The sequence below is a fragment of the Podarcis filfolensis genome (genome assembly GCF_964270895.1).
Source record: "Podarcis filfolensis genome assembly, chromosome: 16".
Classification (NCBI taxonomy): domain Eukaryota; kingdom Metazoa; phylum Chordata; class Lepidosauria; order Squamata; family Lacertidae; genus Podarcis; species Podarcis filfolensis.
In genome coordinates, this window is record NC_139620.1 from 11,327,587 (window position 1) to 11,346,466 (window position 18,880).

The 18,880-nt window shown below is 48.6% G+C and overlaps 2 protein-coding genes across 2 annotated transcripts; both read left to right on the plus strand.

Moving 5' to 3' along the window:
• Positions 1-1,121: 1,121 nt before the first annotated feature.
• Positions 1,122-6,718, plus strand: LOC310751571 (uncharacterized protein). The gene is made up of 2 exons (XM_083590860.1): positions 1,122-2,917; positions 5,336-6,718. The coding sequence occupies exons 1-2, from the start codon at positions 2,662-2,664 to the stop codon at positions 5,710-5,712; spliced, it is 633 nt and encodes a 210-aa protein (XP_083446986.1). The 5' UTR covers positions 1,122-2,661; the 3' UTR covers positions 5,713-6,718.
• A 2,331-nt stretch (positions 6,719-9,049) lies between these two features.
• Positions 9,050-17,938, plus strand: WDR74 (WD repeat domain 74). Its single transcript, XM_083591429.1, has 11 exons — positions 9,050-9,206; positions 10,684-10,793; positions 11,848-11,969; positions 12,682-12,745; positions 13,849-13,992; positions 14,444-14,545; positions 14,814-14,914; positions 15,493-15,548; positions 16,368-16,510; positions 16,780-16,836; positions 17,324-17,938. The coding sequence occupies exons 1-11, from the start codon at positions 9,146-9,148 to the stop codon at positions 17,525-17,527; spliced, it is 1,164 nt and encodes a 387-aa protein (XP_083447555.1). The 5' UTR covers positions 9,050-9,145; the 3' UTR covers positions 17,528-17,938.
• Positions 17,939-18,880: the final 942 nt, after the last annotated feature.

Below are 18,880 nucleotides of genomic sequence, written 5' to 3' on the forward strand. Positions count from 1 at the left end.
TGCCATAGTCAAAACAAAAAAAATTTTTTTTTCTTTCCAGTAGCACCTTAAAGACCAACTAAGTTAGTTCTTGGTATGAGCTTTCGTGTGCATGCACACTTCGTCAGATACACTGAAACAGAAGTTGCCAGATCCTTCTAAGGATCCAGATCCTTCTAAGGATCCAGAAGGATCTGGCAACTTCTGTTTCAGTGTATCTGACGAAGTGTGCATGCACACGAAAGCTCATACCAAGAACTAACTTAGTTGGTCTTTAAGGTGCTACTGGAAAGAAAAAAAAAATTTTTTTTGTTTTAACAAATGTCAAGTTGATTTCACGGAGTCAATGACAGTATCAGGCCTCACTCATCTCTGCTTTTTGGTCTCCTTCCCTGCTTCAGCTGCCTCTGACTTGATTTCTTTCTGCCGCAGACTCCCAGCTCACAAAGCCCTATTACCTCCTGACACCACTTCTCAGTCTTCTCCCTCTGGCCACTACTCCCCGGCCACTGAGCCTTCCCTTAGGGGTTCCCCAGTCTTTTGCATCCAACAAAGGTGCCAAGTTGCCTTCAAGGTTGAAGGGGGGGCTGGTGTATGTGTGAGCACTTTGGAGAAGCCAGCCGCTGAAACTGTACCACACCGGCTCCCTCAACACTGAGGGGCCTGGCCCCTTCCAACAAATACTGAGGGGGCTGAAGACACCTCAGCCCCCTTGAGTTGGCACGCCTGGCATCCAGCCCATCTCTGGCAGTTTACGTCTGTAAAATAAGCTTTCTACACACACTATCCTTCTAGCCAAGCGAAAGCATGATCAGAGTTCGAGGTCATGTTCCAGCCCAACAAAAACAGGAAGGTGGGAAGCAGGGCCAGGGAGGGTTGTGGCTTGAGAAGAGCGTGTACCACTGGGGGAGGGATAAGACCTGATAATGAGTCCCAAGGCGTCATGTCTGGGTCTGGGTTGAGGTTCCCTATCTCCTTTCTGTGCTGAAAAGGACCGCATGAAAGATGTTTATTCTGTCTTTTTGCCACTGAGTCATGTGGATGAACAGCAAGGCCTGCAGCAGATTTGAGGTGAAAAGGCAGCAGCAGCAACAACAAAAATCATATACTGTATGTAGTTTGTTGACAGAGCAAGGGAGCAAGGGAGAGTGTTTGTGGGGTTTTCACAAAGTCACTTGGCTGGCTTTGGGTGCCAGATGCCGTGACTTGCAAATTACAGTGGTACTTCTGGTTACAAACTTAATTCGTTCCGGAGGTCCGTACTTAACCTGAAACTGCTCTTAACCTGAGGTACCACTTTAGCTATTGGGGCCTCACGCCACAACCGCGCGATTTCTGTTCTCATCCTAAGGTAAAGTTCTTAACCTGAGGTACTGGGTTAGTGGAATCTGTAACCCAAAGTGTTTGTAACCCGAGGTACCACTGTATGTAGTGATGGGATCTGGTGAGAATCATTTGCCAGACATCCCTGCTTGGGCTTTGTTGTTTAGTCGTTTAATTGTGTCCGACTCTTCGTGACCCCATGGACCAGAGCACACCAGGCACTCCTGTCTTCCACTGCCTCCCGCAGTTTGGTCAGACTCATGCTGGTAGCTTCGAGAACACTGTCCAACCATCTCGTCCTCTGTCGTCCCCTTCTCCTTGTGCCCTCCATCTTTCCCAACATCAGGGTCTTTCCCAGGGAGTCTTCTCTTCTCATGAGGTGGCCAAAGTATTGGAGCCTCAGCTTCAGGATCTGTCCTTCCAGTGAGCACTCAGGGCTGATTTCCTTCAGAATGGATAGGTTTGATCTTCTTGCAGTCCATGGGACTTTCAAGAGTCTCCTCCAGCACCATAATTCAAAAGCATCAATTCTTCAGTGATCAGAAATTATTCTGGTTTTACTACACTGACTGGAAGCAGCTCTCCTGAGTTTCAGACATGAAATATTTCAGGGGGCTACCTGGATGTGCGAAGGATTGACATGCATGCAATAAATCTACTTGGTTTCACACGGAACATTTCCAGCCCTTAAGAACATGAGGAAAGCCTGCTGGATCAGGCCAAGACCCATCTAGTCCAGCATCCTGTTCTCACAGTGACTGACCATATGCCTGTGGGAAACCCACAAGCAGGACCCAAGCACAAGACCCAGCAACTGGGTTTCAGAAGTATTACTGTATTACTGTGGGGCACAGCACAACCATTGTGGCTGGTAGATACTGATAGCCCCCTCTTCTCAATGAAGTTGGTGTCTATCAGGAATGAGTCACACAGTTTAATTCTGCGCTGCAGGCAGAAGCCTCTGCCTTCTTGCATGCAAGGTCGATTCTTTATCACCGTGTCTGGCTCCTCAAGGCCTTCATCAAGAAACATGCCTCCCGAGTTGTTGTTCTGGGCACCGTCCCAGAGATCAGCAGGGCAAAGGAAGCCGCTCAGGCTTCGGCGGCAAATCCAGACCTCGCCCCGGCCTCTGGCATTCCAAGGCCTCTTCTAAAAGCGTCCCTTGGCAGTTGTTATTCTGGGCACCCACCCAGCAGCTTCGCAGGGGCGAAGGAATCCACACAGCCTCCGGCAGCAAGTCCAGGCATGCCGCCGGATCCAGCCCCTCGTTAGCCTGCCCCCTTCCTCTCTGTCTCTCGGCAGCGGGAACCTTGGTCCTGGCACCGACCCACAGCAGGCCTCGGCCCCCTGAAGCGTGCGATGGGTCATCAATGGCTGGCTTTGGCTCTGATACTGGCTGCCGCATCTGCTCCCAACCACACGGCAGGCAGCATGCCTGAGTCAGAGGTCCCGGACGCACCCTGCCCTCAGGAAGAGAATCCGGCAGCGCCGTCAGGAAAGCCGCACGTGGCACCCAGGTTCAGCACATGCATGCTGCAGTGCGCTGCGCAGGCGATGCTCGGGATGGTTGGCGCCAAGAGCTCCGTCTCCTTGAAGCTCAACGAAGGCAGGGAAGGTAAGGGAGGTGGACGGCCACCCAAAGCGAAGCTGCCATGCCTGCCTTGGAATCCCAGCTGCGTAGCCAATCGAGCGGCAGCAGGGAGGGTCCACAGGCTCCACCCCAGGGTGGCTTCCCTGCTCTGCTTGCAGCTGCTGGGCGTCACAGGAGCTGCAAGGCCTCCGAGTGCTGTGGGGAGGGCGGGGGAAGAGGCAGGGGGGTCACTTTTGCATCCCACCCCCACCCCCCCGAAAAAAATATATTGCGGGAAAAGGATGCTGATTTCCATAATCTTTGTGTGCGTTAATTTATATGTTGAAATGCAAAGGTGTAAATAATTATAGGAGGCAACCAGGGCTTTTCCCCCAGCAGGAACTTGACAGAACTCAGTTGGCGCCATTGCCATTCTAAGAGAACGAGGGAGGTGTTTGCGGTGAGTTCCAGCACCTCTTTTTCTAGAAAAATAGCACAATGGCGACAACCATTTTACGCGCGTTCAATATGTGCACGACCGCACAGATGCGCATCGCCAAGAACCTGGAAGTGGCATGCAAAAGGGGGGGGGGTGGCTGCTGAAAGAGCACGAAAATGGCATGGAAACAGCGCCTAGCAATCCCACAAGCCTTTGCAAGTGCAATCCCAGGAGCCTTTGCACTGACCGTTGAGGTCTGTGGAGAGTTGGTGTTTGAGCAAGGATGTTTTGAGGGTGTTTTCAGGCTTTCAAGGGTGTTCCCAACACACACAAGTTCACTTAATTGTGCGGTGCCTTGGTACGTAACCCCCTGCGTAAATGGGGAGTTGCGTGTACAGTAATTTTAGTACCATGCTGCTTTTTTTCGGCTGTGTACACATGGTTCCTCTTCCCCTGGGAACAGTAGTAGTTTGTTAAGGGTGCTAGGAATTGTGCGAACTACAGTTCCCAGGATTCTTTGGGGGGAATGTCAAATGCTTTAAATGTGCCTTAAATGTACGGTGTGTTCACAGCCATAGAGAGGAAGATGGAGAGCAGTGTGTGTACCTCCTCCATCTGCTGTCCAGGTGCAAGTGCTGATGGGGGCATAGGTAGGCTTTACCCTTCCCACTACATGCAATATGGAGCTAATATGGGCCTACCTCACAGGGTTGTTGTAAGGATAGCCAAGGTAGTGCATGGGGACTGTTTTGAAAGCAAGAAGACACAGGAAGATGCTTTATACTGAATCAGACCATTGGCCTGGCTTTCTCAGTACGGTCTACACAGACTGGCTGCAGTACCTCCAGGGTTTTGAGCAGGGTTCTCTCTCAGCACTATCCGGAGGTGATACAGGTTGAACCTGGGACCTTCTGCATGCAAAGCAGATGCTCTCCCACTTTTGCTGCCTTCTGGTTTTGCAAAAAACAGAGCAACTGTTAAGATGAAGGACCTGGAAGTCCAAACTATATAGCCATTGAACTGTGCAGGGTTTGTGGGTTATTTTAAAAATATATGTTTGCAGGCCTGTCTTAAAGAGGCTTTGCTATCTTGCTCCTCTGCCTGACAGCTACTGCCCTGTTGTTCTCTGGCCCGGGAGGAGAGAAGTGTTGGCAATCTGATTTGAGGCAATTTGCCCATGATTACCAGTTGATGGGAATCACAAGCAACGAAAACATTCTTGCACTCAAGCCCTGCTAGTGGGCTTCCCAAACGTACCTGTGAGATTGGGGCCTAATCCAGCAGGACTCTGAATACCAGCTGCTGGGACTTGCTAGCAGCGAAAGCATTGCTGCACCCAAGTCCTGCTTCCCACTGGGGCATCCAGTTGGCCACTGTGAGAAAAGGATGCTGGACTCGATGAAACTTTGGTCTGATCCAGGGTTGTGGGTTCAAGTCCCACATTGGGCAAAAAATTCCTGCATTGCAAGGGGTTGGACTAGATGACCCACGTGGTTCTATGCAGTAGGGCTCTTCCTAGATTGTTGCTGTTCATTTATTTGATTTCATATCCACCCCTTCACCTGAAGACACCAGGGAAGGTTACCGCAACTTAAAATTCAATATTCAAAACCGTTTAAAACAAAGTACAGTGGTACCTTGGGTTACATACACTTCAGGTTACATACGCTTCAGGTTACAGACTCCGTTAACCCAAAAAATAGTGCTTCAGGTTAAGAACTTTGCTTCAGGATGAGAACAGAAATCGGGCTCTGGTGGTGCGGCGGCAGCAGGAGGCCCCATTAGCTAAAGTGGTGCTTCAGGTTAAGAACAGTTTCAGGTTAAGAACGGACCTCCGGAACCAATTAAGTAGTTAACCCGAGGTACCACTGTACAATCACAGGCACAGGTTGAAAGACCTGGGCAAATGTTGTTCCCAGAAGCACCTCATGGTCACTGACACACTCCTTCAGCTGGTAAAAGATGCTGAGGCCTATTTTTCTGGAGGGATGCTAACAATGGCCCCCCTTCGTTCTCTTTAACAGGTGAGGACTACGAATTTTGCTGGATGCTGCATCTCCGCTGCCAGAAGGGAGAGAGACTCACCAAAGCCTTTGTTCTCCTGAACCTGGAGCAGCCCCCAGGGGGAGGCCAGCCAGCTCCCTACAGGCTCCTCCTCACCACTCCTCCCTCCCTGCGCCAGTACTTCCGAGCCCGCCAAGGGAACCGACGTGCACTGTTGAGCAGGGAAGCCTGCGGTGTCCGCTTCGACGTGACAGAGCCCTTCCTCAGCGCCGAGGGAGGCCAGGAGGCCAAGATGTGCGTCAAGGCTGTCTGTCCGGAAGACGATGCCTGTGGGGCCTTGCGTTGCCCACCTTTCTTGGCCACTTTGTGGCGCAGCGTGCCCAGGCCGGATGGCTAGGCAACAGGAAGGTGGATGGGCTCGCTCCACGGTGGAGTATGACGCCTAGCAACTGTTGGGACTTGAGGGTGTGAGGGAAAGGGCACACAGACTGATATACGCACAAACACACACTCCAGTTCTGCCATTAGCACGTCGGAGGTAGTTTCCTGACAAACTTTACTTCAGTGTTCATTTCTGCTTGGCAGTGTCAAAGTTACGTCAAACAACGGAAGTAGATCTTAATATATATCTATATTCGTGTATGCTAAAGGGAACGTCGAAGGAACCAAAGTATCAACCAAGAGTCTCCAGCATGGTACATATGGGTGCAATGATGCATTTTCATATCTTCCTCCGAGGCTCACAAAGCCTCTGAGCCCACGCTCAGTCTCTTTGCCCCCCTTGTCAAGAGGGTGGTTATCTTTTTCTCCTTTGAAATGTACAAAGAGCTGAAGGGGGAAGTTGGAAGAATGATGCTCTTTCCTGCTTCCTCTTTCAGCTCTACGTGCTTTCCCAAACTCAGATGAATACTACTGGCTCCAGCTTTCCCCCAGATCCCTCAGCAAAGCAAAGACTGTCTCTGTGCACGATCTGTCTTGGGTGGGATAGAGAGAAGTGACCAGAGTGGGTGGTGTCCACATGGGTCTAAAATGACTGGTGACCATTGGTATAAGCTAACAAGTAGGGATATACATCTATAGTATGCAAAGTGTCATTACTCCCAGGTTGCAACTGCTGCAACTTAAGGGGCTCAGCTGGGTGCCAGAGCGGGGTAAATGGCTCTAGGAGAGCTCCAGGTCCACGTGGTATGCTTAAACTTGCTGACACAACTACCTTAAATATGCTTCACCCACACTGCCATCCAGCAGGTGATGTGCTGTGGGTACCAGAAGCAAGTGGGAATGGAGGCTGCTGAACTAGCAGCAGCTGTAGTCTGGAGGAAAGGCCATAGCTCATTGCTGGAACATCTGCTTTGCATGCAGAAGGTCCCAGATTCAATTCCTGGTATGTCCAGGTAGGGCTGGGAATAGGTAAAGGTAAAGGTACCCCTGCCTGTACGGGCCAGTCGTGTCTGACTCTAGGGTTGTGCGCCCATCTCACTTAAGAGGCCGGGGGCCAGCGCTGTCCGGAGACACTTCCGGGTCACGTGGCCAGCGTGACGAAGCTGCTCTGGCGAGCCGGCACCAGCACAGCACACGGAAACGCCGTTTACCTTCCCGCTATAAAGCGGTACCTATTTATCTACTTGCACTTAGGGGTGCTTTCGAACTGCTAGGTGGGCAGGAGCTGGGACCGAAAGACGGGCGCTCACCCCGCCGCGGGGATTCGAACTGCCGACCATGCGATCGGCAAGCTCTAGGCGCTGAGGTTTTACCCACAGCGCCACCCGCGTCCCTGGGAATACCCTCCACCTAAACCCCTGGAGAGCCACTGTCAGTCAGTGTATGCAATACTGAGCTAGATGGACCAATGACCTAACTCAGTATAAGGCTTCTTCCTACAGTAAGACAATGTGAAGCAGGTTTCTCTCTCTCGTGGCACCGCCTGGATGTCTGTACCGCACACTAAATGCTTATAGATGTAAAGTTAAGATGTATCTTTTTCTTCAAGCTATGGAGATGACTGATGTTTTCTGCTGTTGGAATTTCTGTTTTATAATGTTCTTGGTTTTGTGATTTTTATATATTGATGTATTTTAATGGACTGTAGTTTACTGTCCTGGGAATTTTTGAATCGAAAGGTGGGTTACAAAGCTAATAAAACATCATCATCATAACAAATGATACAGCTCTCTCCCCTTTGACGGTAGATGCCCGAGTAAGAATGTGATGAGCTTGAATCCTGCGAAGGCAAACACAGCTTAGATGAGTGGTTGCCATGCCAGAGAAACTGGTCAATTGCCTTCCCTGGATGGGGTTGCACTCCCCCTGAAAGGGTGGATATGCAATCTGAGTGTGCCTCTGGATCTAGCATTGTCACTAGAGGCCCAGATAACCTCATGGCCAGAAGCACCTTTTGCCAGTTGCTACTGGTGCGACAATTACAGCTATTCCTGGACTAGGAGAGTATGACCAGTGTAATTCAGGCACTGGCAACTTCAATGTTAGGTTACTGTAATGTACTGTATGCGAGGCTTCCTCTGCGGTACATTCGGAAGCTGCAGTTAGTGCAGCATGCTGCAGCAAGGTTGCAGACAGGAGTGGGACCCTGCCTGCATATAATATCTCTGCTCAGAGATTTGCACAGATTCCTCATCTGCTAAGGACCAAGTTCAAGGTGTTACTATCAGTATATAATACTACTAGCAGCTTGGGACCAGTTAAGTAGCAGGATCACCTTACTTCATATATGCACGCTCAACTGTTTGATCTGCGGAACTGGCACTGTAAAGGTGCCACATATATGTTTTCCACACTTGGAAGAAATTGATCTTTTAGCAGCTATGCTTTGGAACTCCCTGCCTATTGACACCAGGCTGTGTTCTTTTGGTACCCAAGGTCACCTCAGTGAGGGCTGAGTGCAGATTCAAACTCCGGTCTCCAAGGTCCTCGTCCGACACGCTAGTCTAGTCCCTTCTCGGTAGTGGCACTCATCCTGTGCAAGGCCCTCCCATCAGATGTCAAAGAAATTAACAACTATCTGTTGTTTAGAAGACATCTGAAGGCAGCCCTGTTTAGGGGTTTTTAATTATTGATATTTTAATATATTTTTTATCTTTTGTTGGAAGCCGCTCAGAGTGGCTGGGGAAACCCAGCCAGATCGGCGGGGTATAAATATATTATTATTATTATTATTATTATTATTATTATTATTACAGTGGTACCTCGGGTTAAGAACTTAATTCGTTCTGGAGGTCCGTTCTTAACCTGAAACTGTTCTTAACCTGAAGCACCACTTTATCTAATGGGGCCTCCCACTGCTGCCGCGCCACCAGAGCACGATTTCTGTTCTCATCCTGAAGCAAAGTTCTTAACCTGAGGTACTATTTCTGGGTTAGCGGAGTCTGTAACCTGAAGCATCTGTAACCTGAAGCGTCTGTAACCTGAGATACCACTGTATTATTTTTATTATTATTATTAAGCACCACACTGGTTTCCTGTGCAGTTATTCCTGCAGGGCTCGCCTGACCCTATCCCCATTTCGGAGCTCTATTTGCCCGCAAAATAGTCTCCTTCCCCAGCTGAAGCTCACTCAGTAGGGTCTAGGCTGGAAGAAGGTCCATAAACACCCCCGTCCCTTCGCTATCAGGAAAACAAAGGGACCACCAGCAAAGGGGAACGGCGTGCCAGTGGGATTGCTAAGAGTGCAACACCGAGGAAGCCGCGCTGGCGAATCAGCGTGGGGCCTTAGTAACATTCTCTTCCGGTGTCACACTCTAAAACGTCCGGCTCAACAGGGATTTCGGGACAGGACGAGCCTCGGGAAGTCCAGAGGCGGAGCGACAGTAGAAATGGCGTCTCCGGCGCGGGGTAACCACGTGTGGGTGGGGTCCGAGACGGGCATCCTGAAAGGTAATGGAGGGTCCGGGGCTCGACCGCTACTTGGGATGGGATGTCTATTATTCAGCGACGCTGGGGAAACGGAGAGCCTTGTGTGGCTTTCTGGGAAATAACGGAGGAGGAAGTGTGGGTAGATGCTGTTCCTAGTGGCAGGAGGTGGGTGAGGTTGCCCGCCACCCTTACAACAAATTTTGATGTTTTGGGCTTCTGAGCATGTACAGAGTGCCTTTCTGAGGCGTTTTGAAGGAAGTACATTATAGGTAGTACATGTGAAAGAAGGGGAGGTGATGGGGAAAAGAAAATGGTTTCTTGGGGGGGGGGAGCATATATGTGTAGACAATGAATGCTTGCTTGGAGGGCGGAAAAAGTGGGATAGGCAAATGAACAGAAGAGGCTAGGCTATTCAGTAGGCATTAGCCATAGTGGCTCAGTGGAACCTCCAGCTCTAGAGGGACTATACCTCGGAATTTGCTGAGGACAAGCGACAGGGGAGGGCAATTGTCTTCATGCCCTGCTTGTGAACTTCGTGGAGGCATCAAGGTTCGCCAGTGTTGAAACTGTGATCCTGGAATAGGTGCACTGTTGGTTAGGTCCAGCCCAGTTCATGGTATGCTCTTAATGGGTAGGGGGAGATAGGGGCACTGTGAATAAGGTCTCTAGACACAATGGGCAGAGGAGATATAGAGTGAGGATTATGGGGGAGGGGAATGCAGCAAAAGGCTTTTACATAAATACCCATCACTTGCCACTCTAGTAGCGTCTCCACCCCATCGTTCTGCCCAGATGCTGAGGTCCAGCGCCGAGGGCCTTCTGGCGGTTCCCTCATTGCGAGAAGCAAAGCTACAGGGAACCAGGCAGAGGGCCTTCTCGGTAGTGGCGCCTGCCCTGTGGAACGCCCTCCCATCGGATGTCAAAGCGATAAATAACTACCTGACATTCAGAAGACATCTTAAGGCAGCCCTGTTCAGGGAAGTTTTTAATCTGTGATATTTTAGTGTATTTTTGGTTTCTATGGAAGCCGCCCAGAGTGGCTGGGGAAACCCAGCCAGATGGGCGGGGTACAAATAATAAATTATTATTATTATATTATTATAGCTGGATGCTGTTGCTGTGCCTTTGAAAGGGGCTTGATCAGCTAAGTCTTGTAAAGTGGGGATTTCTTTAAATAATTATTGGCTGTGCTGGCTGGGACTGGTGGGAGTTGTAGTTCAGCAACATTTGGAGGGCCACGGGTTAGTCACCTCTGGTGTAGATCAAGTCCATGTTAAAGGTCACAGTGCCAGGAATGGTTGAGAAGTTGCCAAACCTGCGTCATAAGACTTAGCAGGAGGGAGCTAATTAGAACCTCAAGGAGCAGATAGAGGTCCACTAGCCCCTCAGCTTCCCCTTTGCTGGTGGTGAATGACACAGGGAGAGTATGCCATCGACCTGTTTCTCTTTTCACCCTTCCCAATAATATCCCTTTCTTTCTCTTTTCTCCTCTTTCTAGGGATCAACCTGCAGAAGAAACAGGCCACAAACTATAAGTCAGGAGATGCGGTGCTCAGTCGACACGAAGCTGTTACTGCCATGTGTTGGGGCGATCCCTACGAGTCTGAGGTAATAGGGTTGCCAACTCCTAATGCAGCTGGCAGAGTTTAGGGGACTGGATGCTGGGAAAGAAAAACAGGATACCTCATTGTATGGGAAGCTGCCTTATAGTGGGTTGGACTGTTGGTCCCTCTAGTTCAGTATTGTCAAAAAAAACCCCACAACCTTCCCACAAACCCATTTAAAAGGGTGTAGAATATTACCGTATTTTTTGCTCTATAAGACTCACTTTTTCCCTCCTAAAAAGTAAGGGGAAATGTGTGTGCGTCTTATGGAGCGAATGCAGGCTGCGCAGCTATCCCAGAAGCCAGAACAGCAAGAGGGATCACTGCTTTCATTGCACAGCGATCCCTCTTGCTGTTCTGGCTTCTGAGATTCAGAATATTATTTTTCTTGTTTTCCTCCTCCAAAAACTAGGTGCGTCTTGTGGTCTGGTGCGTCTTATAGAGCGAAAAATACGGTAATCAGCCAAAGGCCCAGCTAAAGGGAAATATTTTCACCTGAAGCCTAAAGATGTATAATGAAAGACAAGCCTCCCTCACAGCTCCTTGTGCATAAGATCTATGCATCTAAGCCATGGGGGAACACTAACAGAAACTCTCCTGAAGACCTCAGAGTTTGAGCAGGGATCATGCAGTGCCTGAAGTATCCTGGACTCAAGTTGTTGAGGATCAGTACAAGAACGTTGAACCTGACCAAGAGTCATGTGGGCAGCCAGTGCAAGCATTTGGGCACTGGAGTTATGTGCTAGCGATAGTCTGTCACCACCAGCAGTCTAGCTGCAGTGTTTTGCACCACCTGGAGCCTCCGGAACAGGCCCAAGGGTAGCCTTTACAGAGTCTTCCTTGTATTGTCTTTTGTGACTGGCAGCGTCTCTCCAAAAGCTTTTCCTATCCCCTGCGCTTGAGGGCATTGTAACTTGCAATGGCAGAGGTTTGAACCTGGAACTTATTTTTGCATACATTCTCTCACTGAGGTGCAGTCGCCTCTCTGAAAGAATGCAGCCAGGGAGGTGCACGTTTGTTTAATAGTTTCTGTTTTCTTTCCTTTTGTTTCTTCCCAGATCTTTGTGGGATGCCTTGATGGATCAGTCAGATTGTTCAGTACTGAGAAGGGCAAGTTTACTGAGTCACGAGACTGTCTAGGAGGCGAGGGACCCTTTTGTGGCTTGGCTGTGCTTGACAAGTAAGTCTGAATCCCTTCAAATCCTTAGCCTTCATCTACCTCAGGGAAAGGACAGGCTTCATGTCACTTGATATGACGCCCATGGATTCAGCAGGGATGATCCTTGGGTGTTTGTACTTTAGAATGCACTCTCTTGGGCTGCCACACACATACACACACCGAACGTCTGAGGTAGAACTACCAAAAGTACCCTCTGTGCCAGTCTCAGCACCTGAGAAGATCTGTAGTGAAGGAAGCAATCTTTCAGGTATTTTGGGGCCTAAACCTCAGGGGTCCTAATTGGCTTGTAAGACCAATTTTCCCCTAGCCATGGCCACCTGCCACAGGTGTGAGGCAGATAAAGATGTAGCTATAAAGGAACAATCGGGAACCTTAATCTGTGCCAGCATGGTTCAAATTCAGAACCTTTTAAGTTTGGCACCCAGCAGGCCCCAGAGATTGCTTCCACTTGGAGGCCCTGAGTGATGCCCGTCGGCTGATCAGTTGTGACTTCAAGCCCCCTTCCTGATTGAACATTGACTGTTCAGCACACAAATGTGTGTTCTTTTCACTGAGTTGTAGGAGGTAAGGCTTTGTGGGTTTATTCCTTCCTTGGAAAGAATTGCTACCAGCTCGTCTTATGCATTCTCCACATGTATGGTAAATTAATTTCTCTCTGCCTCCCTCCCCTCTTATCTCTCTTCCCTTTTCATTCTTCAACCAATTCCTACAGTTCCCTTATCACCTGTGTACAGTCTGGTTTGCTGAAGGTCTGGCGGGATGCTTCGTCGGAAAATGTGAGTCCTATCTTGGTGTCTAAGGGAGGAGGGAAGGGGGAGAGATGGTTTCCAGGCCACACAATAGCCTTTTAAGGAGCCACAACGCTTTTTATTGTGTGTTTTTAATTTTTCTAAATATCTTTGCAGTCTTAAGTGCTAGAAACTTGTTGGGTTTTGTTTGCTGAAAGAGCTGATATGTTCAGGAAGTTAAATTCTGCAGATTGTATCCCATACTTGTTCTACTCAGGGTAGACCCATTGAAGCTAATGAGCTTAAAAGGTAAAGGGACCCCTGACCATTAGGTCCAGTCGTGGCCAACTCTGCGGTTGTGGCGCTCATCTCGCTTTATTGGCCGAGGGAGCCGGCGTACAGATTCCGGGTAATGTGGCCAGCATAACTAAGCCGCTTCTGGCGAACCAGAGCAGCGCACAGAAACACCGTTTACCTTCCCGCTGGAGCGATACCTATTTATCTACTTGCACTTTGACGTGCTTTCGAACTGCTAGGTGGGCAGGAGCAGGGACTGAGCAACGGGAGCTCACCCCATTGCAGGGATTCGAACCGTCGACCTTCTGATCGGCAAGTCCTAGGCTCTGTGTTTTAACCCATTTGAGTGGGACTCCACTGAATAGAACTTAATTGGTTTCAACCTATGACTATACTCCTGTGGAACTGCACCTTTTGCACAAAGCTACTGTAAAATGACATTTTTTTAAAAAAAACAACAAAAACCCTACAACATAATTGTTGCTTTATCCATCCTTGCAGCAAAAGTGGATTTCTCGCCACCCTCTTCAATGTTGCATATTTTGGGGAGGAACTAAGAATGAAAGCGGCTTCTCCAAGGCCAGTCATAGTTACTTAGCTGAGGTTTATGAACCTGCATCTGGCAGGTCCTCATGTTAGGTAGCCTGTCTACATACAGAACCATAGAATCATTGAGTTGGAAGGGACCCAAGGGCCATCTAGTCCAACCCCTTGCAATGCAGGAATCTCAACTAAAGCATCCATGACAGTTGGCCATCCAACCTCTGCTTAGAAACCGCTAGGGAAGGAGAGTCCACATGTATTTGTCTTGGCTTTGTACATCTCCACCACCAGCTCTATCTCTTGCATTGCAGCTGGAGGTCCAGGTGGGCCCCGGCGTGTGCCGCATGCGCCAGAACCCGGAACAGCCTCACCGCGTGGCCACAGGCGGGAAGGAGAACTGCCTCAAGGTGTGGGACCTCCACCAACCGCAGGAGCCCATCTTCCGAGCCAAAAATGTGAGTTTGCTATACTGTGTAAACAGCCTGGGCTCCTTTCTCCTGTATTAGTGCACGGATAAGGGCGTAAGAAGAGCCCTGCTGGATCAGGCCAAAGACGCATCTGGTCCATCATCCTGTGCCTGTAGTGGCCAACCAAAAGCTGGACTTGAGCACAACAGTAGCTCTCCCCATTTGCAGTTCTCAGCAGCTGCCATTCAGAGGCACATTTTGCTGTGGTAGGAGAACAACATGGCTAGAATCCATAGATAGCCTTTCCTCTGTAAATTTGTCCAATCCTCTTTAAAGGCCATCCACATTGGTGGTCGCTACCACATCCGATGTAAGCAGATTCCATAGCGCAGTTCAGGAAAGATCTTTTTCCTTTTCAGATTCTTCAGGATGTGTAATGTATTGGAGAATGGCATACTCTTGCCTTCGTTCACACCATGCCTTGCCCTCTTGTCAACAGGTGCGGAACGACTGGCTTGACCTGAGGGTGCCTATCTGGGACCGGGACATGCAGTTTCTGCCTGGATCAGAGAAAATTGTTACCTGCACTGGACACCACCAGGTAGAAGCTGGGGAAGACAAATATCTCCACTACATATTTCGGCATTTGTTCTCTATGCATTTGGACATCTCTTGAGATATCCTAACCAAATTTTGCACAGTGCTTCCATGTGTCCCTCAGAACATTGTCCAGAAGGGCTGGAAAAGGTTCCCCATCACTGCATAATAGTATTTGGGAGTGTTATAGGGTGGTTGCTGCTGTTGTTGGGTCTTTCATCTGAGGCTGAAGACTTCTGCTCTTCATCCTCTTGGTCTTCTTCTGCCTCCAGGTCCGGCTCTATGACCCCAGCTCCCCACAGCGGCGCCCTGTGTTGGAAGCCACCTTTGGGGAATACCCGCTCACTGCCCTCTCCCTGACCCCTGACACAAAGTGAGTTTCTCTTCTCCCCAGTGCTTGGAATGAATGAGTTTGGTTTAACAAACTTCAATGAATTAGTTCAAAGATCTCCCCCTTACAAGTGAAGGCAGTTCCCATAATTGCCAGGTGAATTAAATGTGAATGAAGTTTGTTTCAGGGTGGAACTTGGAACTATTTCCAGATCATCTTCAAGTTCATTCCGTTACATGTGCTTTTCTACTTCATAGATTCCTTGGGCATTTTAAGTTTAAAGATCATAATTGTTGGGGTAAATAAGCTAAATCATTCACATTCCTCCATGTGGTGGTGGTTGTTTTTGTTAAGTCTTCTTAAGTATATTTAATTCTTTAGCATAGCAGTTTGTAACATTCTGAATGCTGGAAAAAATTGCTGAGCATTCTTTTTGTGAACCGGGACTGAATGTGAGCGGAATTATTTCATATTGTAAAGGGACAAATGTGAACTGCAACTAGTTCCTTTTTTAAAAAGCTCTGGAGCAGTGTCCTTGGCTGCTCACAGCTAAGTGCCTACATGGATGCTGTCCCTTTGCAAAACTGGAAATATCTAATTCCTCCTTTTTTCACTTACAGTGCTGTTGTTGTGGGCAGCTCGCGTGGGGATGTGGCAGTAATTGATTTACGGCAAGGTAAGTAAGAGCCAGGATGATGGAGTGGGGAGGGGGTTTTGGATCTGAGGAGAATCTGGAAAGAGAGTTGCAGAGGAGCAAGGTGGGCTAAAAACGGAGGGCAGAAGGAGATATTGATGTACAGCTGGAGAGGCAACTCTTTGATGACGGGAAGGTTCTTTAAAGCAAGACAGACAGCAGCATTTGGCCGGGCAAAGTTCTCCTGCTGTGTTTTTAAGTCAGAGGTTGTTGCCAGCCTTTGTGGTCACATTTTCAAGCTGGGGTTGCAGACACTGCACTCTCACTCTGAAGCTACACACACCCTTGTTCTGTGAGGCCTATTCTGTTGGCTACAAAATGGTTCCGTACCTCAAGGCAGACCAAGTGGGGAATAATAATAATAATAATAATAATAATAATAATAATAATAATAATTTATTATTTATACCCTGCCCACCTGGCTGAGTCTCCCCAGGCACTCTGGGCGGCTCCCAATCAACTATTAAAAACAATACAGCGTTAAATATTTAAAAAACAAAACAAAAACATGGACAGTAGAAGACCACCTCCCTTGGGATCCTGCACTTGGAATCTTGTAGTCTATGAACCACAGCCATGTGCAGCAGACTTAAAATTTCCTGTTTAATTCCACGCAAGCGCAAAGAAAAACCTCAGCTTTTTCTTCAAGTTTGCCTTTGCAACAATATCTTACTATATAATAAGTTTGTAAGACTGTCGCCAAGTTGCAGTTCACTACATTCCAAATTCCACACTTGAGTAGTATAGCCATACCATACCTGCTGCCCTCGTGACTCAGCCATTGTTGTCGCCTTGTGACAGGGCGGTTGCTGAAGTGCCTCAAAGGCTTCGCTGGGAGTGTCCGTGCCATCCAGTGCCATCCTGTGCTTCCGCTGGTGGCCTCGTGCGGGCTGGACCGCTTCCTTCGTGTGCACAACCTCCAGCACAAACGTTTGGAGCATAAGGTGAGGAGGAGCCCAACACGACAATGTTGCTGGTGTTTGCATATAGATTGCGGGGGAACCTCCCATCAGCGCCAGCCAGAATGACCAACATTCAGTATTAGTGGGTGGTATGATTTTGAATTCTCGACTCTCACCGTCTCTGGCTATTGGCCATGCCAGCTGGGGCTGATGAAGCTTGAGTTCAACAGTGACTGGAAGACATCAAGATGGGGCAAGATGGTGGCCTCCTCTCTGCTGCTTAACTGAACTATGTCTCTGTTTGGTTACAGGTGTATCTGAAATCTCGATTGAACTGCCTGCTGCTCACCAGCAGAGAAAAATGGGAGGTGAGTCGAAGGGACCAAGGAGGAGGTATTATAATAATTCCTGGTTGCCATGAGGCTCTGAGCATGGAGCGGGAGAAGGGGGGGTGGTGTTCTGTCTGACAAGTTGAATGCTTGCACAGATGGAAGATTGTGTAATAGCACATTTAATTTCACCCTCATAAGTAAAATAGGCAATCAAATGTGATGGGTTGTATCATCTGTTAGTTTTAACTGAGAGTACACCTATTAAATTAACCAACATTAGGGCCCATTAGTGTCAGTGGACCTACTCTGAGAACATAGTCAGGTGCCACACACTCATTGTAACAGGAGACGAGGCAGGAAATCACGGGGATGCCTGTGTAAACAGGTGCCTCTTTAAAAGCCGGCGGCATGCCAATACAGATGGGCACTCTCATATTTCAGCAGGGAGCGCATTGCATGCCACTGATGCCACTAGGGAAGCCTGGATTAAGGTGCAGATACATCCTTGATCTTCTTTCTCCAGGATGAAGGCGCCGACCCTTCAGCTGACCTCCAGAGTGACGTGAAAGAGGAGGAGGAGGAGGTGGACGAGATCTGGAACTCGATGGAAGTGGTTGCCGCCAAGCGGAAAGCAGAACGACAGCCGTGCTCTGACGTGGGGAGGGAAGCACCCCGAAGGGACAAGGGCCTCAAAAAGCCGAAGAAGATTAAAAAAGCTGAATCTTGATATCTGGGTGGGGAGGGGGTTGGAATGACATTTGCCTTTTTAATAATGAAGGAGGCAGGCATCACCAAAGTGCCTGAATCTCAGCCTTGGACATGGGTTTGCCACAAGCAAAGGCCTTGGCTGGTCATGGGAGAAAAAGAGACGGAAAGATTGTGAGCTGCTTTCTGCTGCCTCGTAGGACAGGTTTGCCATGGGGGGGGCTTTTAACCTCATAGCAGCCCCAGGTTATTTTTTGGATCTGGGGAGCTGGTGTGGCAGGAATGTGAAGTTTTATAGCAGAGGCTTCATTTCAAGAACGTTATGGAGACAACACTTTCCCCCCCTGCATGGTTGAAATTTTCCTTCTCTCATTTTGGCTGCTGTGCAGTTAAGACCGCTTGAAGCTATTAAAAAGTACCTTCTTGCACAATATGTTCTGAATGTGGGCTATTTCCCCCCTGTGCAGGGTCTCGGGTAGGAGAAAGTGTCACCATTCCCTGTCCTACTTAGGATTTCCATTTCCTTTTTATTTTTAAGGAGTGCGTAGGAGTGATGTGTGGAAGCAACTTCTAACTCCCAAGTTTGGGACCACTCAAGATATTATTATATTCATATCCCAACTTTTCCAGGCTTCAAAGTGGCTTACGCAAATTGAAACAACACAGATAAAAGTTGAAAAGTAATTAAACTATAATAGAATTAATACAAAAACAACTTATTAAAACACAGTAAAAATAGCACAGCACTAATGGAAGCCCTTTCCTTTTAAAAAAAAAAGTCAGTTCCCAAAAGCCTACTAGAATAAAACATTGTTTTCACCTGCTGGCAGAAGGATAACAAGGAGGGAGCCAGCCTAGCTTCACTAGGAAGCGAGTCCCCAAATCTGGAAGGCCTCTTCCCACATCCCCACCAAATGTCCCTGTGAGGATGGCAGGGCTGAGAGAAGGGCTTCCCCCAAAGATCTCAGAGCCTGGGCAGGTCTGTGTGACAGAATACAGTCCTTCAGAGAGCCTGGGCATAAGCTGTATAACTCTCCATAGGTCATAACCAACACTTCAAATTGAGCCCAGAAACAGCCAGTGGAGAAGTCGAAAAAAGGGAGTAAAAGGCTCCCTACAACCAGCCCCAGTCAAGGATTTGCCTGCAGTTCTTCATTTGTTGGAGTTTTCAAGCACTTTAAATAAAGCCCTACATAGAGCATGTTACAGTAATCCAAATGGGATGTAACTAAGCTAGATGAGAATTCTCCAGGAATGGGCACAGCTGGTACACGAGATTTAACTGTGCAAATGCAGTTTTGGCTACCACATAAATCTGGGCATCCAGGCTCGGGGCCGAATCCAGCAAAATACCCAGACTGGGAACCTGCATTTT

What these genes read in the sequence shown, in the direction of transcription:
- LOC310751571 (XM_083590860.1), top strand. Translation starts at nt 2,662, where the DNA reads ATGGGTCATCAATGGCTGGCTTTGGCTCTGATACTGGCTGCCGCATCT. An exon ending in GCTCAACGAAGGCAGGGAAG is followed by an intron (nt 2,918 to 5,335) that starts GTAAGGGAGGTG and finishes TCTCTTTAACAG; the next exon opens with GTGAGGACTACGAATTTTGC.
- WDR74 (XM_083591429.1), top strand. Translation starts at nt 9,146, where the DNA reads ATGGCGTCTCCGGCGCGGGGTAACCACGTGTGGGTGGGGTCCGAGACG. An exon ending in CCATCTTCCGAGCCAAAAAT is followed by an intron (nt 13,993 to 14,443) that starts GTGAGTTTGCTA and finishes TCTTGTCAACAG; the next exon opens with GTGCGGAACGACTGGCTTGA. An exon ending in AGTAATTGATTTACGGCAAG is followed by an intron (nt 15,549 to 16,367) that starts GTAAGTAAGAGC and finishes GCCTTGTGACAG; the next exon opens with GGCGGTTGCTGAAGTGCCTC.